The sequence below is a fragment of the Gopherus evgoodei genome, chromosome 9, assembly GCF_007399415.2.
Source record: "Gopherus evgoodei ecotype Sinaloan lineage chromosome 9, rGopEvg1_v1.p, whole genome shotgun sequence".
NCBI lineage: Eukaryota > Metazoa > Chordata > Testudines > Testudinidae > Gopherus > Gopherus evgoodei.
The window spans coordinates 79,707,901-79,732,156 of record NC_044330.1 but is presented as its reverse complement, the minus strand read 5'-3'; the positions used below and the strand labels follow the sequence as shown (position 1 = coordinate 79,732,156).

Here is a 24,256-nt window from a genome sequence, read left to right as displayed (position 1 = left end):
GTCCTAGTCTGACATTTCAGAACATAAAAAACACATTACCTTCTGAACAAATGGAAAGATAACATGTTATTTCCAAGAATTTCTGTGCTATCTGGCATATAAAACTAGTGATAATTTGCAAAAACAGATGCGCACATATATATATATATATATAATCTGTGTAATGTTACTGTTAGTCTGTGCAACTTTAGTTTAAGGGTGATCTTTTATTGCCTGACTCTAAAAATAGTTACTTTAGGTAATTCCACACCACTATTTTAAAAAATTTAATTTTTTCTACATGATCATACTCCCACACGGACCTAAGGTTTGGTAGTTTTAGGCTAAATAATTTTACAGAGAAACAGAAACATGGTTCACAAATATCCTTTAATGGATGAGTAACAATAAGAAAAGAAAGGGAATAAGTCAAACAGCTATAAGTGTAGCTACTACTTGGATGTTTTCAGGTGACAGTAGGAATAATGGCTTAAAGAGGCCTGATGTAAGTTCCTAGAATTGGCATTCATCTCTGATACTGGTTGGTGGTTATTTTCAAAATGGGAGCTACACTGTTTTAAAATGTACTCATCAATGCCTTGCATAAAAAATTAATTTTAGGGTTTAATCTTCAATTCAACATTTTTTTTTCTTATCCTGTAACCAATATAGATATCCAAGATGGGGAGTATCTAGACTATGTTGGGCCTGATTCTCCACTGCCATGTGTCTTGTACAGTAAATTACCTCAATGCAAAGTGAATATCCTAGTGAGTAAAAAATATTACAATTCTGATCTGATAAGGTGTCTCCCACTGTGCAGTGTAATTGACTACACAGGTGCCAAGGAGTAGAGAATCAGGTTTTTGCAGACAGATCTTCTGCTAGTGTAAACTGGTGTAGCTCCAGTGAAGCTGAGCAGCTATATCTGAGTATCTGTCCTCTTGTGTCTAGTTCATGACAAAAGCTGCTCAAGCTGCTCCATATTGGTAAGATGTAAACATAATTGATAGTCTGCTGTCTGAAATTACTAATTTAGGCAGCAATCCTGCTCATACGGTGATTGTGTATTTGACTGAGTGTTGTTATGTATCTGCTCACAGTGCATAAAGTTAATCACATGTGTAAGTCTTTGCTGAAGTTACTCAAGTACTCTTGTCTCTAGTACCAATGAGATATTAACTCATGAATTTAGGAATAACAACCCTACATTAAACTAGCCATTTAAAAATTGTGTAAAGCCTTGGCCTCCAGCATGTTCTTGATACTTTATGCACCAGAGAAGACACTGGGAGAGAAGAGTACTACCTATTCTGCAAGACAAAATTTAGGTTCCTCAAAAGAGTGTTGAATAGACAATCAGAATGGCAGATTATATCAATTTGAACCCAACTCCACATTTTTCAAAAACTCAGTGCTGATTGGCTTTCACAGTTATGAATGAAATTGCTTACCTGACATTGGATAGCATCATACTGGACTCCTCTAACATGAAGATGTCCAGTGAGTCTCTCTCTTCAGTTAGAAGTGAGAAGCCACTTCTGGTAAAATAGGGGGAAAGCTAGAAAAACATAAAAGGCTAACAAAGTAATTAAAAGTGGGTAGGGAGCTAAGAAAAATACAGTATCTAGAGAAGTAATAGAACAAATGGGGAAAGAAGAATCCTGGAGAAAATTTGTTTGGAGTTTAAATGCCAGATGCCTGATTTTTTTTGTTACCAATTTTTGTTACTTTAATTAGTTCATGGTGAAAAAAAATCCAAAAGCAGACAGCTGTGAAAAATTGTTATTTTAATTGGTGAAGTGTTAGGCAAGAAAATCCTCATATGACCTGATTCATCACATCAGACTGTGGGCGGCTTCCTCATACCAAAGAGAGAACACACCACCACCATCTTAAAGCTAAATTAAAAGTGTTTTTGTTCTTACAGTTTCAGCTGCACTGTTAGGCTACGTCTTCACTACCCGCTGTATTGGCGGGTAGCAATCGATTGCTCGGGGATCAATATATCGCGTCTCATCTAGACGCGATATATCGATCCCCGAACGTGCTTATATCGATTCCGGAACTCCGCCAACCCAAACAGAGTTGCGGAATTGACAGCGGGAGCCGCGGACATCGATCCCGCACCGTGAGGACGGTGAATAATTCGATCTTAGATACTTCGACTTCAGCTATGTTATTCACGTAGCTGAAGTTGCGTATCTAAGATCGATTTTCCCCCATAGTGTAGACCAGCCCTTAGTGCCTACAATCTGAACACTTCAAATTTTTCTGTCAGCTCCATGGCCTGATTTTTCAACTTGCTGTTTATTATAAGTTTCAGTAACAAATGGCAGCAAGCTCATGAGACTAGACAGACTTGTTCTCCAGAAAGTCATATCTCCAATGAACATCTGATTGTAGCACTGTTGTAAAAGATCCATGGAAGTTACTTCATAATTGTCATTTATATGTGGGGGAGGGGCATTTCATCACGTGCCTCTACAGTTAGATGCAAATAAAGTTAACAAAAAAGCTCTTCAGGGGACTCTTCATAAATTGAATATGTTTATAAAATAACTTATGTAAGTTATTAATATCTCACTTTAAACACCTATTTGTTTACTTCTTCCATCAGTTGGACAATTAGATTTAACGAAAACATTTCTATCAGTACTATGATAAGCTTATTTTTCCTCCTTCTGTTTTAGAATATATAAAAATACTCCATCAAAATAAATGCTTGTGGGTATATGAAATACGGCAATAATAAAGTTTGGAAAAACTTGCTGACATTTTTATGTTTTCTGAGCATTCAAATGCACTAAGTGAAAAACAAACTGAACATCTGAGAGACAAGTGAGCATCACAAATGAATTATACCACTAGAAAGGACACATCCCTGCCATTTCTAATCTAACACTAAAGCTGTGTCCCACCTAATTACATGGCCATTGAATCCCTTTGTGTGTCCCATTTCATATGAATCCCTGCAAAAGAGTTATGAAAATAGCTTCTTGTGATTTGCTTTTCAGTGGGCACAGCCTTCATCCCCTCAATACAAGTATCCTGCCTGTGACATGCTTCCTCTAAATTCTACTTATAGCTCTGGCCTAGTGCCACCACCAATGTTGCCACCAAATATTCTTTCCCCTGCTACATCCTCAGTAACTCTCCTGTATCCCCCCCAAAACCCTTCCCCTTCCTGGTATCTCCAGTAACCACATGCATATACTTTTCTGCTTATTCCCTATTCTTCTTACCCTGCACTTGCCTCAGCCCATTCTCACCCATTCCATACCTCCATGATGGCCAGTCTGTCTCTAAGCTTTCACAGCAAATCAACATTTTAAAAATTATCTATTTTCTAGACATTTCAGAAGTGAAATTCTACAGTTTCATGTCTTGGAAGTTTATTTCTTAAGCTTGCCTATGTATTAAAGAAAATAATTTAAATATATATTTTTTAATGTTCTGGAAAAGGAAACCAATAAGTTAGTTGCCAATTAATGACAAGATTCACCAATCTTTCCTCCAATTTATGGTTAATTTATATTACTACAGTGGCACAAAGCAGATAGTTCTTTTGAATCTGGCTCTACATTTAAAAAAAATAGGTATCTTCAACTGGTTACAGACAGTCTCAAAGCTGCACTCACAATGGGGTTCTTAGTTTGGATGGATGATGTTTTAAATAATTTTTAAACACAAAGAAATTCCCAGGCAAAACAATGTTAAAAATAAGAAGGGGAGCTAAGGTTCAGGGTACAAATGTAAGAATTAAGCAAAAATTGAAAAAACAAAAGTTGTAGGCCTTTTATAAACATGAAAAATAAGTAAAACTGGGCACATCTCCATGTTTTTCCCTTTGTGGATTACCTTTAAACTGCACTGTAGACAGTTTAATTGTTGTTAACTAGAATGAAGGACACTAGTCTCTGCCTTTGCTGGTGCATAACTATTTAGCGTCTTCTCTTTCCTTGCACTTGCATTAGCCTCTCTAGGAGGGTTGGAAATATGTACCCACCTTTTATTACAAAGAAACAGTGGCCACAATCCTGAAATACAGATGTAGACTTTATTCTGAAGGGCAAGACTGAACCAAGGGCTGGAACAGTAGTTACAGGTCTGGTTCCCTTTGCCTGTATTTGCTGTGGAGTATGATTTCTGTGCTATGGACAGATATTGTGTGCAAGGTGAAAGAAGAGATGAGGGAAGGTTTTATTGGGAAATGAAAGGTTATATATAGGGTAGAAGTTAGGCTGGCAGGAGAGCTTTTTAAAAGAGGGTGGATAATAGCAGATTTTTACAGAGCTGAGGAGAGTAGCAGAGGGGAAAAAGTTGATGATGTTTGAAGTTTATGGATTAAGAGTGAGGACACAGAACCAGATGGGAGGAGGGGAAAGCAAGAGGTGGTTTTCTCAGGGAACTGGGTAATACTGCAAAGGTTCAGGAGGGACAAAGTATGGAGATAAAAGGGAGAGAAGGAGTCTAAAAAAGTTGAGAGAATCACAGGATTTCTGGAGAGACAACTGTGGAAAATGAGACTGTTTGGCAAACTGACTTTGTAGAGAGATGCCATAAAGTACTTGGATAGGTTCTAATTAGTATGCCAACTGCTCACATTCTGCTCAGGTCACTTGAGACATCTCCTTGCAAAATTAGATTAGTGGGAAAGGAATGTGCTGAAACTAAGATAATATGATCATAAATAATGTGGTATAAATGTAAATTAGCTAATATGCTATTCAGACATGTTCTGTCTTCCTTTCCCAGCTTTCTTTCAGCATTGCACATATGAACAGGGAGTTGTGATTCATGTGTTTGTAAATATAATCCCATATGTAGTCTAAATGTGACCATAAAGTACATGTAATTAACAAACAGAATCACAGAAATTAGAGATGGAAGACTCCAGTTCATCTGCAATCCAGTTTCATCCCATTACTTATGGAGCCAAATCCTACTCCTCTTACTCATCCTAGTATTCCATTGGCATTAGTGGGAGTACTTAGATGAGTAAAGGGAGCAGGATTTGACCCTTGGATTATTTCCCTCAACAGTGTTTCTTCTTTCTTGGTGTTTGCACTATTCAGATATTTGTAAAAGATTCTCACATCTCTTCCTTATTCACTGCTTTGCTAAGCAGCACACATTTAGTTCTTTTAATCTTTCCTTATAATTCAGTCCCTCCAGTCACTTAATCATATTAGCTGTATATCCCTGAATTTCTTTGTTTGTTGCCATCTTTCAAGAACTGAGGTACCCTAAGGCTGGTTCTCCTATTTTAAATATCAATCTCAGAATTATCCTTTAAATCTCCTTCACCCATATCATAGTTTACTGGGGCCTGGTTTTTAGTTTGTTGTGCTTTTGGTTTTCTTAATGAAGATTAGGGTGAGTCCTATACACTGCGCTATTAAAATCACATTCTTAATTAAGCTTTTTCTGAGCCTTGTTTTATGAAAAATTAGGTGTGCTTAGTCTTGGTTTGTCACAATATTTAAATTACAAATCAATCTGTATGGTTGTCCTTGAGGAATTTTTTTTAATAAAAAGGCAATATTATTTAAAAGGTTTGCAAGGGAAAGGGGGGGGGAGGGATTAAGTGTCAAGATTCTCAAAGGCTGGTGATAAAAAGGTACCAATTTGTTAAAGATCTTTAAAATAATGGAAAATACCTGTATATTATCATCATCTACAGTTTTGTCACTTTGGTAATTTTATTATTTTGTACACTATTTCACAAGGGCAAACAACACTTTTGTGGAATTATCTTCAGATGTGGAATTAAGAGTGTGTCAAGAGAATCCACAAATCTGCTCACTTTCACCACTTGTAACCATTTCAGCATTACCAGATGCACCATTTTGTATGTGGATTTCAAGATTCAAATTCCTGCCCTCCGATGTGTCCTGTGTCTAAAATAAGAGATTTGTAAATTAGGCCTGGTCTACACTACGAGGTTCATGTTGAAATTAGCAGCGTTAAATTGAATTAACCCTGCACCCGTCCACACAACGAAGCCCTTTACTTCGATATAAAGAGCCCATAAAATCAATTTCTGTACTCCTCTCCGATGAGGGGAGTAGCGCTGAAATCGACATTGCCATTTCGAATTAGGGTTAGTGTGGCCGCAATTCAATGGTATTGGCCTCCGGGAGCTATCCCACAGTGCACCATTGTGACAGCTCTGGACAGCAATCTGAACTCGGATGCACTGGCCAGGCAGACAGGAAAAGCCCTGTGAACTTTTGAATTTTATTTCCTGTTTGCCCAGCGTGGAGCGCTGATCAGCACAGGTGACCATGCAGTCCCAGAATCAAAAAAGAGCTCCAGCATGGACTGTACGGGAGATCCTGAATCTGATCTCTGTATGGGGAGATGAATCTGTTCCATCAGAACTCCGTTCCAAAAGACGAAATGCCAAAATATTTGAAAAAATCTCCAAGGCCATGATAGACAGAGGCCACAACAGGGACTCAACAGAGTGCTGCATGAAACTTAAGGAGCTGAGACAAGCATATCAGAAAGCCAAAGAATCAAATGAACGCTGATGGAGGGACGGGTGACTGACAACTGTAGCTATCCCACAGTTCCTGCACTCTCCGAAAACAATTTGAATTCTGGGCTGAGCTCCCAAAGCCTGAAGGGTCAAAAACATTGCCCTCCCCCCTCCATGAAAGCAAAAAGAAAAAAATAGTTTCTCGCCTTTTTTCAATGACACAGTATGTCTACTGGATGCTGCTGGCAGACGCGGTGCTGCAGCACTAAACAGCAGCATCCCATTGCCTTGCCTTGCGGACGGCAGATGGTACAGTATGACTGATATCCGTCATCGTCATCTCATGGGTGCTCCTGGCTGGCCTCGGTGAGGTCGGTCGGGGGTGCCTGGCAAAAACAGGAATGACTCCAGGTCATTCTCTTCTTTAAGTTTTGTCTAATGGAGATTCAGTCCTGCCTGGAATATCATGCCAGCTGGAGGCTTCTGCCTCAGGCTGCTCTCCCAGTCAGGAGCACCACGCAATCACGCCTACCCCAGCCTACCCCTTGCTACCAGGGCTCACAATCAGATACTTAGGCCTCTACATTTTGCTGCAAATAAAAAAATTAAGCTGCCATTTAGAACTGTCCCCCAACATACATATCCTGGGACATTTTGTATTTTACCAGTGTCAACCAAAGGCCCACACACAAATGGAGATTCAATCCTGCCTGTGCTTCTATCCTAGTGCTTATCACAGATTCCCATTTTCAGCTATAGGCTGAGCAAGTGCAGAATGGTGGTTCACTCTACTTTGCTGTAAGCCAACCGTACTCCCCTCCCCCCTTTGATCTCTGCTTGCAGAGGCAATAAAGTCAGTGCTGTTTCTTATTCATGCATTCTTTATTACTTCTTCACACAAATGGGGGGGATAACTGCCATGGTAGCTCAGGAGGGGTGGGGGAGGAGGGAAGCAATGGGTGGGGTTGTTGCAGGGGCACCCCCTAGAATGGCATGCAGTTCATTATTTCTGCGGGATGTCTGGCACTCTGACCCAGAGCAGCCGTTTGCCTCTCTGGTTCTTTAGTAGGCTTGCCTGATATTCCAGGCAGGATTGACTCTCCATAAGACAAAACTTAAAGAAGAGAATGATCTGGGGAGTCATTCCCATTTTTGTCCATGCACCCCCGACTGACCTCACCGAGTCTGGCCAGGAGCACCCATGACAGCAGCAGACGGTACGATATGACTGGTAACTATCTTTGTCAACTTACAAAGCAGCAGACGGTACAGTAGGACTGGTAACCATCTTTGCTAACTTGCAAAGGCAAGGGGATGCTGCTGTGTAGCACTGCAGTACCGCGTCTGTCAGCAGCATCCAGTAGACATACGGTTACAGTGAAAAAAGGCTGAATGTGCTCCATGGTTGCCGTGCTATGGCGTCTGCCTGGGCAATCCAGGGAAGAGTGCGAAATGATTGTCTGCCGTTGCTTTCACGGAGAGAGGATTGACTGACGACTTTTACCCATAACCACCCATAATGAATTTTTGGCCCCATCAGGCATTGGGATCTCAACCCAGAATTCCAATGGGCGGAGGAGACTGCAGGAACTATGGGATAGCTATGGAATAGCTACCCACAGTGCAATGCTCCACAAGTCGACACTAGCCTTGGTACATGGACGCGCACCACCGAATTAATGTGCTTAATGTGGCCGCATGCACTTGACTTTATACAATCTGTTTCCAAAAATCGATTTCTGTAAAACCGTAATAATCCCGTAGTGTAGACATACCCTAAATTTAACACCCTTCCAATAGATATATACTCCTTGGGGTACTTCTGAAACAGATACCATAGCTCTGCCATTTTAAATGTAGAGGGAGCCTATTCTTTCATTGCTCAAACTATTGACATGCATCCGACGAAGTGGGTATTCACCCACGAAAGCTCATGGTCCAATACGTCTGTCAGTCTATAAGGTGCCAGAAGACTCTTTGCTGCTTTTACAAACTATTGGAAGCATCCTTAATCCCCATACCCCACCCCCCCACACACACACACCGGATTGTTCTGTACACATGCCCCTTTTTACCTTTTCTCCTTTTGATACAGCAAGCATGAGTTCCATAGTGACTGTCATAATAAACATTAATTCTTGAATGTACATGTACAGCAAATACTGACCTTTCATGAAACACCTGTTCTGTTGTCCAAGATAGCAGATAAATATGTGATGAGAAGTAGTTGTGATTCCTGGACCTGGTAGGCCACTTGGACTTCCTCCAAAAGGAACTCTCTCAGCATCATATGCCTGGCCCGTGATAGATGCTGGAGCACTACTTACTGATACTGATTTGTCCCCCAGGTAGTTGTGCTGTCGTTGATATAGTAGCAGTAGAGGCTCCCTTCTACAGTGACAGCTGTGGACAAGCTATTAGTACGCATAATGAAACATTCATTCCAATGACTGAGATAGCACACAAATACTGGATGAGAACTAATTGCTGTGATTTATAGGCTTTCCCTTGAAGCACATGTTCTTAGAAAATCTGTTCCATGTGGAACATGTTTCAGATGGGTGGGAATGATGGGTTGACCTCTTCCACCCTCTTTTTTTCTGGTTCTCTCATCCAGGCCCAGAAGCCCATTCCTGCTGCTACCTACTCCACTGAGGAAATTAGACCTCTGCTCACTAAAGGCATAAACCTGTGCTATTGACAAATTGTTTCCAGGTGTCACTTATACCTGCTTGCTATCTCCCCAGTCAAGCTAAAGAAAGTAGGAAATGCTGAAAGAAGCTGCCCTTGGTGCATCACTACCTTCCATACAGTCTATGAAGAACTCTCACTACATCTCCTCCTTGCTCACCCCTATCCTCCAGTTTAAATATCACCACTGCTGACAAATACTTGATCCCCCACTTCTACTGCTGCTCCCCAGGAATATGGCACTATAATGTATACATACTTACTCTAAGGCTGCACTACAGGTGGGAGCATCTACTTGTGTGTTTTCAGTGTTTTTATTGCGTTCAGTTATTGGATTAAGGTAAAAGCCCTTGAGGGTGAGAAGAGCTGAGGTGCATACAACCAGATTTTCTTCAATGTGTTAATTTCCTTAAATCCTTTCAGCTAGTCTAAATCACTGATCTATGTACTATTACTTAAACATAGGTGCAACTTTTCAGTTAGGTAATTTTGTGTCAGCTGAATGTTACGTTCCTCTCTGTGGTTATGCTGAGGTTTGTGTCACTGCTGGAACTTCACGAATGCAGACTGTTGTCAGCTCATGTTTTGTGCTGCTCTTTTACCATTATACTTCATGCTGTGGTTTTGAGAGGAGGCCATAAATGCTGACAACCATGGTACATTCTCTCATCTTCCGGCTGGTTCCCATAGCCACTCTATGAATCATTTTGAAGTTGCAAGTTTAAAATGTTTACTTATACTGTGTAGCATAAAGTGGATTATTTGGCACCTTTGCATCTTAAAATTTGAATCTAGAGTTTTGCAAGTTACCAAAGCATTCATTGCTCGGTGTATTGCTCATGCCCTTTTTTCTTTGTTCTTTTGACCAACATGATTTTATATGCTGTTCGGCACACAGAAGAAGGAAAATGAGGCTGATTGACTCATAGCTTAAAATTGCAAGTCCCTTCTGTTCTCTGATCTGTTGTGCTTCTATTCTCACCCTATTTTATGTTGAATCAGATCTAGGGATTTTTAATGGATAATGAATAATTTGATATAGGAATTCTCCAGCTCATTCTAAGGTACTACTACTCTGCTTCTCAACCTGTTCTGTTTGAATTTTTAAGGATTTGTAAGCAGTCAAGCTATTTCTAACAATGTTCTTAAGATATCATTTATTTATTTTAGATGTCATGTCTTATCAATGTACATTTCAGCTCAAACTGTGTAACCGATGCTTACAGAGTGTGGTTCTTTGCCCCCACCCCTGACTCTAGTTGACTAGACCACTTGGAGATTTATGTGTCTGCTACAGACTTTGAAATAAAAGATGTAGGTCTTTTAACTCAGGCATAGAGGCTCCTGATTGTAGATTAAGAAATTTCAGGTTCATTCCTTGCTGTATATGACCCACCCAGGGTCATTATGTCACAGCTGCATGGCTGTGAAAAGGCTTCTATAAATAGCAGTCGTGCTCAGCACTCTGAGGAGTGGGGATTGCACTCTCTAGATCCTGAAAATGGGATGGAGAGGAGCAAGAGCCATGACACAGTCACCTGCAATGGCCCACGGAGAAGGGACAGTGTATTAGAGCTGGAATTCTCAACATTTTTCTTTCTAAACGCCCCCACCCCCCGCCCGCTCTAAAAATTCCATGGTCCGCCCGTGCAACAACAACTGTTTTCTACATATAAAAGCCAGGGCCAGCATTAGAGGGTAGCAGGCAGGGCAATTGCCTGAAGCCCCATGAAGCCAAGTTGCTCAGGCTTCTGCTTCAGCTCTGGATGGCAGGGCTCAGGGCCCCGGGTTTCAGTCCTGTGTGGCAGGGCTTAGCCTTTCTGCCCTGGGCCCCAATGAGTCTACCACTGGTCCTGCTTGGCGAACCCCCTGAAACCTGCTTGTAGCCCACCAGGGGATTCTGGACCCTTGGTTCAGAAACACTGTATTAGAGGGAGCAGCCTGCTCCATCCTGATTCATCCCCATTCACAAGAAGCATAACCAGAGAATGTCTCTCTTTGGGCAGTCTGGTTGCACAGCACTTCTTACTCACTGCTCTAGTTTAAAATAAATACACAAAAGCCACAATACATTGTTTAATTTTTGCCACTTTTTCCCATTTAACATCCATTCTCTGTTCTTGTTTCCAATATTTCTCCTACAAACAGAAACATACTGCTGGTCTTTCTCTCTTCGATCTTCCATACATGCTTGAAATACAGATCTCTCATCCAGCAGATGGAGTGAATTTACTAAATCTTTGCATGACATCATACCCGTTACATTTATGGATTTTGTCAGTCTCAGAGTTCAACTCTGTCTATCTGTAGCACGTCAAACATCGTACTGTTGGCTGGGAGAGTGGCCAGAACAAAAGAGAAAGTGGAGCAGGCCTAGAAAAATGAGAGAATGACTCAGGGGCTAGAAGTATTTCTAGTCACACATTAGTGTACAGCTGCCTCTGGAGCATTACTATAGACAGTGGCAGCCTGTGGGTACTTGGTCTGGTGTGCAATGAGCCAGACTTCACATGAGTACAGCGTAGCTGATTCCTGCAAGAGATTCAGGGCAAGAAAGTGCTCATGCTAACAAATTGCAGGTCACTGCTGGCTGAATTTTAAGGGGACAACAAGAGGGCCTATGGGGATGCTGAGACAATCCCTCCCATCCACCACTGTCATTTAAAATTATGCCTGGTTTAAGCCTCTCCAACATTTAGAATCCTGTCTTCAGATGCTGTTATTATGTGGTATGCTTGTGCAATGTTTAAATTATAACCCTCATTAAATATTTTTAAATTAATTACTGTAAATTTATAATCTATACTCCACCATTCAACCCTTACTTATAAGAAGGATGTTCCTTAATGAATAATAATTAGACGATGTACTTATTACAGCACCTTCTCTTAGAGAAACTGAAAGCCCTTTAAAAAATAAGTACGGTGAGCATTATTCTGATTTTACAGAGGGATAAACTGAGACACATAGAAATGTGACTCATACAAGGTTACACAATGAGTCACTGGTAGAATCATCAGTTGAACCCAAGTCCCTTATGCCCTGTCCTCTGCTCTAACCACTAAATTGCAATTGCCTCTGTACCCAAACCACTATCTAACTAATACAATCATAAATTGTTAAAGTAGTAAAAAAAAATAGTTGCACTTATTTGTAACTCTGTAACTGCACAATTTTTTTCAGGTTCTCATTGTTATTTCATAGCAACAAAGGACTGTTAGTATTTACAGCTTCCCTCTGTGGCCCAAACTATAGTTACAGTCTAATAATGCCATCTTGTTGGGATTTATACTTAATCTTTGCTTTCTGCTGAGCTAACTCAGAATATCTGATGTATCTGCAAACAGTCTTGCACAGTTGAGTAACTTTTCAGCTATTTTTGTCTCTCATTTCAGGCTAGACTGTCAGGGGAATTTCTGATGAAAAGACCAGCATAATGGGTATATTTGCTGTGGTATTTGTTGGCCTTTTATGTGGTCTATTTATTCAGAAAAATGCTACTTTTACAGAATGTCCTCCCTGAACAGAAAGATCTTGCTAAGCTAATATAGCACTGAATGACCATGTCTCATTTTATACAATATTTATAATATAGAAGAAATGGTAATGGAAGGAATCTGGGCCAATATAATTTGAGTTCTGTCAGTTTTCCTGTAATAAATGTCTATTTTCAGGGGAAAATAACTGAACAGTAAGAATTTGATGAAAATTGAAATTCAGCACAAAGTTTCAACCCAAAAACAGTACTTTTGCAACAAATTTAAGAATACTCAGTTTTGTATGTTTAAATTGGTTGTGTGGAAATAAAAATATAAGTTCACCAATTTAGAGTACTATCTTAAACTTTTCACTGTGGTCTAAAACGGTAAACAGTTAGTCTAAATTAACTGCAATCCCACATTTGTTTATTATTATGATCTAATATTATATTCAGGGCTTCAGATGTTCTGCACTTCACGGCTACGGAACTTGCTGCGCACAACTGAGCTTCAGAATCTAAATTTTCTTTTTTAAAAAGCCCATTTTTTAGCCTATACTGGCTGCAGAGATAACATTGAAAACAGAAATGGAGTATAAACTGATGTCTGCCTGCATATGCGTATAGGCTAAAACAATAGGTCTTAGGTAATATCTGCCCCCTGTATTCCACTTGGTTGTTAACTCTGAAGCTGAAGGATAACATTGTTAATATTAACAATAACTGTCTCAATCATTATCATTTTAGCAGAAATATCCAGTTAATGTGCTTTTCTCACAATCTCAAACTTCCTCCCCTACTCCTCTAGGGACCAGAAGTCATAGCCATGTCCTACCCACTGCAAAAATGTCATCTAGCCCTATGACAATTTCCGAGATGAAATAAGGCATTATCAGTTCAAAATTATACAACATGTTGAAAATGAAAATGTGGAGACATAAAATGAATTTAATACCAAAATAAATAACAGTGCTGGGCTACTGTACTGATTATATTATTCATGTCTAGGCATGCATTTCATGGTCATCATCCTGATATCTGAGTCTTTCCTGCGATCTGTGCCCCTTCTCTCCCGTTAGCCTTCAGCAGATCTGTTTTCCTCTCATCACACCCTTTTCTTTCTGTGTTCCAGCCAGGCTCTTCGCCTCTCAGATTGTAGTATATTTTGTTTTCATTTTGTTCCAGAATTGAACTAGCAGGAAGAGATTATGTAAACCAACAGGAAGAGCCCTGCTGGCCTGTAGGGTGAGATGGGAATAGAAATGGGATAAAAGATCCAAGGCTGCTCTCACTGAACAGTAGCAAAGTTCCCATTGACTTCAGTGGGAGCAGGTTGCCGCCTGAGGGAGGGTAATGATTCAAAGGGATTTGGGGTTTGGTTTTTTTAAATGTTTAGAAAACAGTTTCCTTTTAAACAGTTTCTCAGCCCCATTCTCTTTGCATTTGAGGGGTTTCTTTGTTTTTGGAAAAGATGAATTTCCTTGTTTTTTCTCCTTTTCATATAAGTAGTGATGTTTTTCTGTTTCACGTGAAGGAAATAAGAAGCTACAGTGGTGTCATTTTTGCTGGTAATTAGCTTGATAATCCTGAGAACAAGAACCGGGCAGAAAGGGATTATAGCAGCAAACCAGAGCAAAGAGCAGTGCAGTGTGGTCACTGAGAATTAACTACAGTGGGATTATGCAAATACCTGCACAGTTGACAGGAAGGGGTGTCACCCAGTAAAGGGATTCACATACTGTACAGTTATTGAGAAATAGTCCTTCTAAGACAAATCAACCCCTGGGAGGCAAGCAGAGCCAAAGAATTGTACTAAAAGGAGAAACAACCACGGTACAGCTAAGTCTCAATGACTGTACAGTTTCTTGCACCCTGATTTGCTTAGATTATTGTATCTATTGCTTATGGTTATGATCTACTTCCTTAAAAAAACCTGCTGCTTAACCACAATAACTTCTTCAAGTTACTCGAGTGTTACAAATATATGTTTAATATAGTAAAAAAAACCCTGAAATACTGTGTAGTTTTATGTGATGGAGGTAGACATTATATTATTTTTTATTTATTTGCTTTATGGTACCACCTTGAACCCCCTGTTAAGGATCAGGACCACAATGTGCTAGGCACTATACAGACAAATAGCAAAGATGACCGTCCCTGATCCAGAGAGCTCACAATTTATATGTCAGACAGGACAAAACGGACGAAAAAGACTGCCTTTCATTCACCATGCGACGCTGCCCTACATATGTGTCTGCGACGCCAGGAACTCCTTGCCTTTGCTCTGCCAGTGACTACAGCCTCAGCTGCCAGCAGTCCACTTCTCCCTCAAGCTGGCCTGTTCTTTTTCTTATGCCATTCCCATGAATAAAAATCTCCCCACTCTCCATTAAATAATACTTATGTTTTAAAATGTATAAAAATGACTTACTTTCCATTGTTTTCAGAATTATTGGTATATTCTGCAGTGACAAAAGAATGGTAGTTATTCTCACTCTAAGAATAAAATGATGCCCTGTTACTAAATGTTGAGTGTCATTTCATTGCTACAGAAGACATGTACCTGGATATAATTAGAGGACTTGTATACGAGTTCCCACTAATATGGCATTAAACAAAGGCTAAGATCACGTATTAACTTTATAAGATGTGGGACAGAAATGTCTCCTTGAATTGATTAGTTGTGGTGTAACAGTTTAATTTATTCTTAAAATGAATGAATATGTGACTTAGTTATTATATAATGCCTGTGAAGCCCCCATGAAATTATTGAAATTATCTCCTCACTACTGCATAAGGATTCAGTCAGAGAGTTCCTGTTGATTTAATGGGGAAGCATGTGGCTAAATACCCAGGTAGCTCTGTGAAAATACAGATGTATGTTTGTTTATTTAAAATTGCGTTGTTCTGCTTGTTTGTTGTTTGTTTTTATCCTCCTATTATTATAAAACAAAATAACACCAAAGGAGATTCTAGTGATTGCTCAATACTGCCAATTATTACTGCTGTTTTGTTGCTGCCTAATGACTGCAATTTGTGTTACTTTTGTAACCATATTTTATAATATGATTATTAAATTAAGAATTTCTTATGCTTGAAATGGCAGAGATAGGAAGATCATGGGCACAAACAATAATTAATGAAGAGATTACTGTATATCAACATAATAACATGGTTTAATATTTCATGCACTGGTACTCATCCATACTTTTTTTCTCTCCTTATAGTCTTTCCACTACGCTTCCCTGAGGGTAAAAACCAAAAAATGGTCCAAAGGTAAACCATTGGAGTTAATAAATATTCAGAATTTAGAAAATGAAGGCCCTATTATGGCAGTGGGAGGTGTGTGGGTCACGTATACAGATCCACTCTTGGGATCAGACCTAATTCATGTATTTCCAGATATCATATACATGTATCTACATGTTTGCTAGTAAATACTTAAGGGAACCATACTATGGACCTGTTATCACATTAAAATCAGTGTTCAAACTTCCTTTGATTTCAGTGGGAGAAAGACATATAGTATGCCATTTCTTACTACTTTATTCTTTAAAAAAACAAACTATTTGAGAATATCAAGAAAACAAACTTTTGATAAAAAGTTATAAAATAAAAAGGCACTTTTTTGTCATTCTATAATATATTTAGGGAATTAAAAATAATCTGGTATAATGTATATATAGTATATGCAAACTGGCCTTTTTATTTTGTTTGCAGTTTTAACTTACTGCCTAAAGACTTCTCCTTTACTCAGTCAATACATTTGTAGTATTTCTAAAGCTGATCAGGATGCAGTATCTTATTTTGAAAAGAACAAAATGTTAAGATCAATCGAATACTATCAAGAAAAAGGTAGTAATTTAAAGTGATCTAACCTTCTGGCACTGCTTTACAGCTGTTGGACAAATATAATTTATGTAACAATGTAAACTTAATTTTTCACAGTAAAGCACCTAATGTTTTAATTAACTTTGCTGTAGGCTTTTAAGGAAAAATTATACAGTACTAAGAAAAAATTCTGTCTGATAGTGATATCTGTAAGAGAGTGACATTTCAGGGTTATCAGCTAGTATGTGTTTAAACTAAGTTCAGTAAATCTAAAATATTGTTGATGAATTAAAATCAGAGTACAAGTATTGTGGGTATATACTGTTCCATGATTCCTATGGAATGATGATAAACTTCCTTACCAGAATTTGATTTATTTTAGGGCTGTTAAAATTAAGAGCTAAAAACGGACTGAGGAAGTGGTGTTTGGATTTGGATCAAGATTTAAGTTTATGCCACTTAAAGGCCAAATCAGGACAAGGTTTTTGGTTTGGATTTGATGATGCCAAAATATCACAAACTATTCTCATGAGAATTTGGCCCCATATGGCAGAACTCCTTGGAGATTAAATAATTGGATAAGATTTTATTCAATCCAAACCAGAATTACAAACCACATCTCTTCTGTCTTTTCAGCCATCTGGAAACCAAAATAATAGGACATGTCTAGATTCAGGAATTATAATCTGAACCACCCTCCACCCTGAAATTTGAAGGGTTAGAGGTTAGAGGTTCCTGTTTTGGCTCATCACTAGTTTTAAAAAGTACGTTATTGTATTTATTTTTATAGCAATAGGATCCCTCAGTATCTCATGTTATCTTCCCATTTACAGGGAGCTCTCTGACTAGTGGGAGCAGGAGGCGGATTTCCTGCAAAGACTTGGGCCATGGAGATTGTGAGGGCTGGCTATGGAAGAAAAAAGATGCCAAAGGTTACTTTACGCAGAAATGGAAAAAATACTGGTTTATTCTGAAGGATTCTTCACTGTACTGGTACACAAACCAGAATGTAAGTATATGCTACACTTGAAAGAAAGAAAAAACAGCCTACATTAAATTTTGCTACTTTTTACACAAAGGAAGCTAATATTTACCAATTAGTAGTTAAATACACAGAGTTTACTGTATTTCTGCTTGGACATGAGTCTGATACGTGGGTCTGGACAGGAATTCAGCTGCAATGATTCAGCTGAAGTCTTCAATCATCTGTGTGAGTCTAACAATAAAATAGCAAAAAAGCTACATGGCATTCTTCAAGAACTACAAGTGTCAGCAATAAACAGTACTTCTTTTCCATATTTGTTAACAAGATGTTCACTGTCATCTTGCCCTATTATCAACATTGTGGGGAAATGCAGCCATGAGTTACACCTGGGATGAGTTAATTCCTACATTCTAAAAATTAAACCAAATGGGAAAACCTGACTCGGGAGAGCAGTTGATTTGAGTCATGGAGACTTATTTTTAAAATTGGGTTTTCTTAGATTATGCTGGGGGTAATAGCAAAACAATTTGAGTGAATGCATGTGTTGTGTGTATATTGGCTTACTGATGTGTCTGCAAATGTTAGATGGTGCTCCTTATATGTGCCAGTGGTTCCCAGGCTTTGTGATATATGAACCATCAGTGATCTGCGCAGCACTTACGGGTGGTCTTCAGAAAGCTGGCAGGTCATATTGTGCTGGTTGTCTTCTTCCACTGTTAAATCATGTTTAAGGAAATGAAAATTACATGAAATACTTTTCTAATATTACTTTTCCATGCAAACAATTGTTGAAGTTACCACAGTAATGTTTTCAGTCACCATTAGGAAGAGAAGTGTCCACAATACAATCACTGTTAAGATGTAATATACTCTTTAAAAAAATCTGAGAACCTCTGTCGAGTTATTAATAATGGGTTCAAATACCTGGTATGATGTTGAATGTGCTCTGTATTGTCTTTATCACAGAAGGGCTGGTGTTACTGTGACATGGTTAGAGAACTGACAAGTCAGTCACTTTATAAAAAACTGTCAACAGCGTATGTTTAAACTATCTTCATGAATTAACGGTGTGGGAACAATGTATTCTTTATCTTTATTAATTGGACTTGACCTGCCTTTGAACCATAAGTCACAGCTGTACAGTTCTTACCTCTTTCTCAATAATGTACTCATCTTCACCTGCACTTCCTCTTCTCTTGTGATAGGATGAAAAAGCAGAAGGATTCATCAGTTTACCTGAGTTCAGGATAGATAGAGCCATTGAATGCAGAAGGAAACAGTGAGTATGAGTCAAACTGTTCTACAAATGAAAGGAACCTTTGTAAGGATATTGTGTAAAGTATGGCACTGGGGAAAGTGGTATGTCTGTATCTGCAATCTGTACTAAGAATGCAAAAAGTTCCAGAAAAGGAGTTTACATAGAAAACCCTAAAACAGACCGATATTGTTTTACAGCCTCATGGGCACCAGTGTTTCTTATTTACTTAAAAAATATAACTTGGACTAAGTGGTATAAGCTGTAATGCAAATACAAACAATTAGAAAACTCTTCTCTTAGCTATCCAGATACCCAATTCTTATTTTAATGAAATGAGAGACCCAGGGGTTGGGGGGGAAGAGGAAAGTATATTAATTAGGAAGTAGATAAAGATTTCTTACTGTGATGGGATTTACAGAACATAAGAATGGCCATACTGGGTCAGACCAATGGTCCATCTAGCCCAGTATTCTGTCTTCTGACAGTGGCCAATGCCAGGTGCCCCAGAGGGAATGAACAGAACAGGTAATCACCAAGTGATCCATCCCCTGTTGCCCATTCCTAGCTTCTGGCAAACAAAGACTAGGGACACTTGTCCATCCTGGCTAATAACCATAGATGGATCTATCCTCCATTAATTTATCTAGTTCTTTTTTTAACCCTGTTATAGTCTTGGCCTTCACAACATCCTCTGGCAAGGAGTTCCACAGGTTGATTGTGCATTGTGTGAAAAAATACTTCCTTTTGTTTGTTTTTAAACCTGCTGCTGAATAATTTCATTTGGTGACCTCTAGTTCTTGTGTTATGAGAAGGAGTAAATAACACTTCCTTATTTACTTTCTTCACATCTATCATGATTTTATAGACCTCTATCATATCCCCCTTTAGTCTTCTCTTATAGCTGGGATTATGTTTTCCAATGTACATTACTTAGCATTTATCAACATTAAATTTCACCTGCCATTTTGTTGCCCAGTCACCCAGTTTTGAGAGATCCTTTTGTAGCACTTCTCAATCTGCTGGGACTTAATACAAAATTGCTCAAGATAGTTATCTTCAAATTTTGCCATCTCACTGTTTATCCCTTTTCCCAGATAATTTATGAATGTTAAATAGGACTGGGTCCAGTACAGACCCCTTGGGAACACCACTATTGACCTCTCTCCATTCTGAAAACTGACCATTTATTCCTACTCTTTGTTTCCTATCTTTTAATCAGTTACTCATCCATGAGAGGACCTTCCCTCTTATCCCATGACAGCTTACTTTGCTTAAGACCCTTTGGTGCGGGACCTTATCAAAGGCTTTCTGACAATCTAAGTACGCTATATCTACCGGATTCCCTTTGTCCACATGCTTGTTGTCCCCCTCAAAGAAGTCTAGTAGATTGGTGAGGCATGATTTCCCTTTACAAAAACCATTTTGACTCTTCCCCAACAAATTATGTTCATCTATGCGTCTTGACAATTTTGTTTGTTACTTAGTTTCAACCTGTTTCCCTGGTACTGAAGTCAGGCTTACTGGCCTGTAATTGCCAGGATCACCTCTGGAGAAGAAGGACTAACAATTTTATCAATTATTTGTTTTGTGGTTTCAATTTATTTCAAATAAACAGAAGAAAAATTGTCTAAAAAGAGTTCTTAGGGTTAGCGTATAAATAGCTCTAGCTGAGATAACACTAAATCTGTTTCCTCTGTCTCAGAGCACAGATACAAAACTAGTAGGGTCAGTCATTTAGGGGCTGATCCTCCACTTCTCTCTCAAAGCACCTATTGCCATAATGCAGAGTTTTCAAAAAGTAAAGAGTGCAGGATTTAGACCTCTGTTTATTGAGCAAAGGAAATTTGGTTCCAACAGCAAAAATAAATAGGGTTTTCTCTTTCCAGTATTCTTATCAATCATAGAGAAGCTGATTTACTGAATTGTCACTGCTGCCCATGTTACACATTGAGTGGAATACCCTTGAGAAACTTTGACAAAAATGCATAACTATTAGACTATTGTGTCCTATATGGTTTGAATAGTTGTCTCACTCATACAATTAATGAAGGTACTTATTTATAAATAGGAGTCATGGCACTATCTCACCCAAGTTTAGCTCTCCTCCCGAGTTAAAGTAATGATTTCAGGCTCTATATTTGAGTGCTAACATGTTCTTGGTGCTACCAATGGAGGTTGGATAGCTGATGTCACTGAAAGATGTTCCATTGATTTTAGGCAGTATCTCCATCATCATATTTAAAAAACATTTTAAGAGTAAGCAGAAATATAAGAACCCAAACAGAAACCAAAGTAATTTAAATCTTCATATGAGGTAGCACAAATATCACTTGTTTAAATGCTCTTTTTTCAAAGACACGGTCCATTCTGTGGTTATGATACAATGGTAAATGCATAAGGTTGCCTGACCCTACTTTCTTATCCTTACTTAAACCCATTGCCTTCAGTGGGGGCAGGATCAAGTTCTAAAACTTTAATAACATTTAATTCTAAACAGAATATATGCTAGTATACTAGTCATTTAGTTTGCCTGGTATATATCATTCATATATTCATGTTACTTTTCCGAATATAAACACTTCATTGGATTTATTTTGCACTTTTTCCACCCAGTTTCATAAAAAATGTACTTCTCTATTCACATACGACATGGAGTTTGTCAATGTGTTTAGTAGGCTTAGTCTCAGCAGTTTCTCAGCTATAATGTTTCTTGTAAATAATCTAAATGTGCTGCTACTTCATGATGGCCTTTGACCAAAGTAATTATGAGAGCTGGGATTAGTGGAGACCCATCTGTAATGAATCACTGTTTATCAGAATAATGCTAAAGCATTTGAGGTCTCAATCTAACATTCCTTGTGTATCCAAAAGTCCTGTTCAATTCGAATTCTGAATATGTAAGAATTTCAGGTTCAGGCCTTTTATCTAACGGAAGTTTATTGCCAGAGTATTTCTGACACCTCAAAATGAAATAGTACAGTCAAAATTCTATTTAAAATTCCACCTATGTAACACAATAAGTAAAAATATGCACCTTGGATGCCACACCAATGGCTTTTCATATCAAGAGACTTGGAACACAATTCTAACAGACATTGATTTCTGGCACTGCACTAACCTGAAGCCACAGAATGAAAAATACCCTTCTGCATTATTCAAACCCTGCTCTGAATACAATTATTAATTTCCTCAGGGGCTTCTCTATGGTACTCACCACTAGAATATCTGAGTGCTTCACAAACCTGAAGAAGAGCTCTGTGTAATCTCGAAAGCTTCTTTCTCACCAACAGTAGCTGGTCCAGTAAAAGATATTATCTTACTCACCTTCCTTCACAAACATTAATTTTTTTCCACATCACCCATGTGAGGTCAGGGAGTGACATGATCTGCATTTTAATGACCCATTCATTGTAGATTTTTGAGCACCACATGCATTTGATATCTGGACCCCAGAGAGAGGCAAAAGTCCCATCTATCTTGCCAGAGATGCAAAGGAATTCTGGTAGTCATTAAGCATGGAAGAGAATGAAAGATATAGTCAAGGATTACTAAACTGGACACTTCCAGTGCTCTGAAGCTAGGCCACCTGCCACTAAAAATATTAAATTAAAAACAGCAGCAGCAGTCAACAGATGGATCACAGGCCACCTGTAATTTCTTATATGTAACAACGAGAAGCAAAAAGCCATTGTACTGGAACCTTATTTTTAATATACAGGGAGTCCTCGGACTTAAGACACAGTTTGTTACTCAGAATTGTGTTGTAAGTCTAAACGCTGCAAGTCTGAACGGTTTTTCCCATAGGAATCAATGGTATGAAGGTGGGATTGGTTCCTAAACCAAGGCTTGATACACTGTTTTCACCACAATAACCCAGATTTTTGTACTAAATGAATTATAGATAACTAATGTTGCAACATCAATGTATTTACTATACACTCTATTTTGTAAACAGCATTCAAATAAATACATAAACTCACATTTACTGCTCAGAATGCCCACAACACAGGCTCAGAAAGCCAGGGAGACCAGCACACATGCTGAGCCTCAGCCAATCACTGTTCAAACTTTCTGATTGGCTCCTGACCCTGGGCTCAGCGAATCAAAAACAAGCAGCAACCCTACCTGGCAACAAGCTACCTTGCTGCCTAGAAGCCAATCAGAAGCGACCCCTCCCATTTCCATGCACAATAACACAATCAAAAAGTGATTTCAAGCAAACTTTATGCAAATCGAGCATTATAAGGGCAAAACAAGCATCTGTAGGGGCGAAACAGGCAGTCAATTGAAAAGTGGTGTAAGTGGCATCCGACAGAAGTCCTGGGTCCTATGTCCAAGGACTTATAATACATATAATTAGTTAATGTGCGCCATCTAGTGGGCACCGTAACAATGTTCCATTTCTTTTAAGGGGTTGTTCTGGAATTCACTATTCACATTTGCAAAACAGAATTTTTCCAGTTAATTCAATTCGCAAGTAATATTTATAACAATTACAATATTAACAGTGTTTTTGTCCTTTTGCTTATTTACTTTAACTTTTACATCATCTCCCCAACTGGTATTAATAACATTTCTCTCAGATATTTTGTCCTCATAACTTCATTAAACATCGAATTCTGGTCATAACAGACTGTGATGCAATTGAATCATCTGCAAATGATCAGTAATCCGTCAGTGAGATAAGAGTATAAAATGTCTATAGGTGAAATTAAGATTTACTACAAGGCCAGCTCAAGGCCTGTAAGTCTCTTTAGTCCTATTTCATGGGCTGAAGTGAAACTTAAGTGGGCTTTATGCTGAGCCATTGCCCAGGGGTGAATGTCACCCATAATGAACAATTAATTTGCCAACAGAGAGGAAACTGTACAGGCAGAGGATTCTGTATTCTCATGCTGTTTCCACATTTATCTCCTTTGAATGCATTTGTCTTGGAAAATTCGGTTACTGTTAATGATGGGATGTAGAAGAAATCAGCGAAACTGGGATTTCAATAGCTTTGATTTGTCTCTGAAAGTCAGAATAAATCATAATGGTAAATATTACAGTGATATTTATATTCAGGATATTAACACAAGTGTTCATCTCAGCTTTTTTCATAACTATATGTTTATTGTTTCCTGGGCCAATTCTTACATCTATTAATTATCATACAAGGCTGGGTACTCTAATTTAGATATTGGAAAATATTATTAATCATGGAGTATATCACCATAATAGACGCCTTCATTTCCTGAGGACTTCATTTCTTTGTCAAGAATATCCCCTATCCTACAACTATGGAAATGTGAGTTACACAAAGCTAGTATTGCTCTCAACAGCTATTTTATTGCAAAAGAGGATGACTCAGGAAAAGCAGAGGTTTTTTTTTTTTTTAAAGATACATACCTATATGTACTGTATTGGCCCAGTCTTGCAAGGTGATGAATGTTCACAGTTTCCACTGGGCCTGATTGTGATCTCATGAGAATTATTCCATTTAAATCAATGGAGTTAAATCTGCCTGATGCCAGCATGATTTGAGAATCAGGCCTACTGACTACAATC

General features: G+C 38.6%; 1 protein-coding gene across 1 annotated transcript in view; it reads left to right on the top strand.

The window, feature by feature from the left end:
- The window catches only part of LOC115657916 (connector enhancer of kinase suppressor of ras 2-like), a 521,635-nt gene that overhangs the window by 442,538 nt on the left and 54,841 nt on the right, over window positions 1–24,256 (top strand). Inside the window, exons 16-18 of the mRNA XM_030576266.1 lie at window positions 15,863–15,911; window positions 17,300–17,475; window positions 18,657–18,730. Coding sequence (XP_030432126.1) covers window positions 15,863–15,911; window positions 17,300–17,475; window positions 18,657–18,730 — 299 coding nt within the window. The remainder of the gene's footprint in view (window positions 1–15,862; window positions 15,912–17,299; window positions 17,476–18,656; window positions 18,731–24,256) is intronic.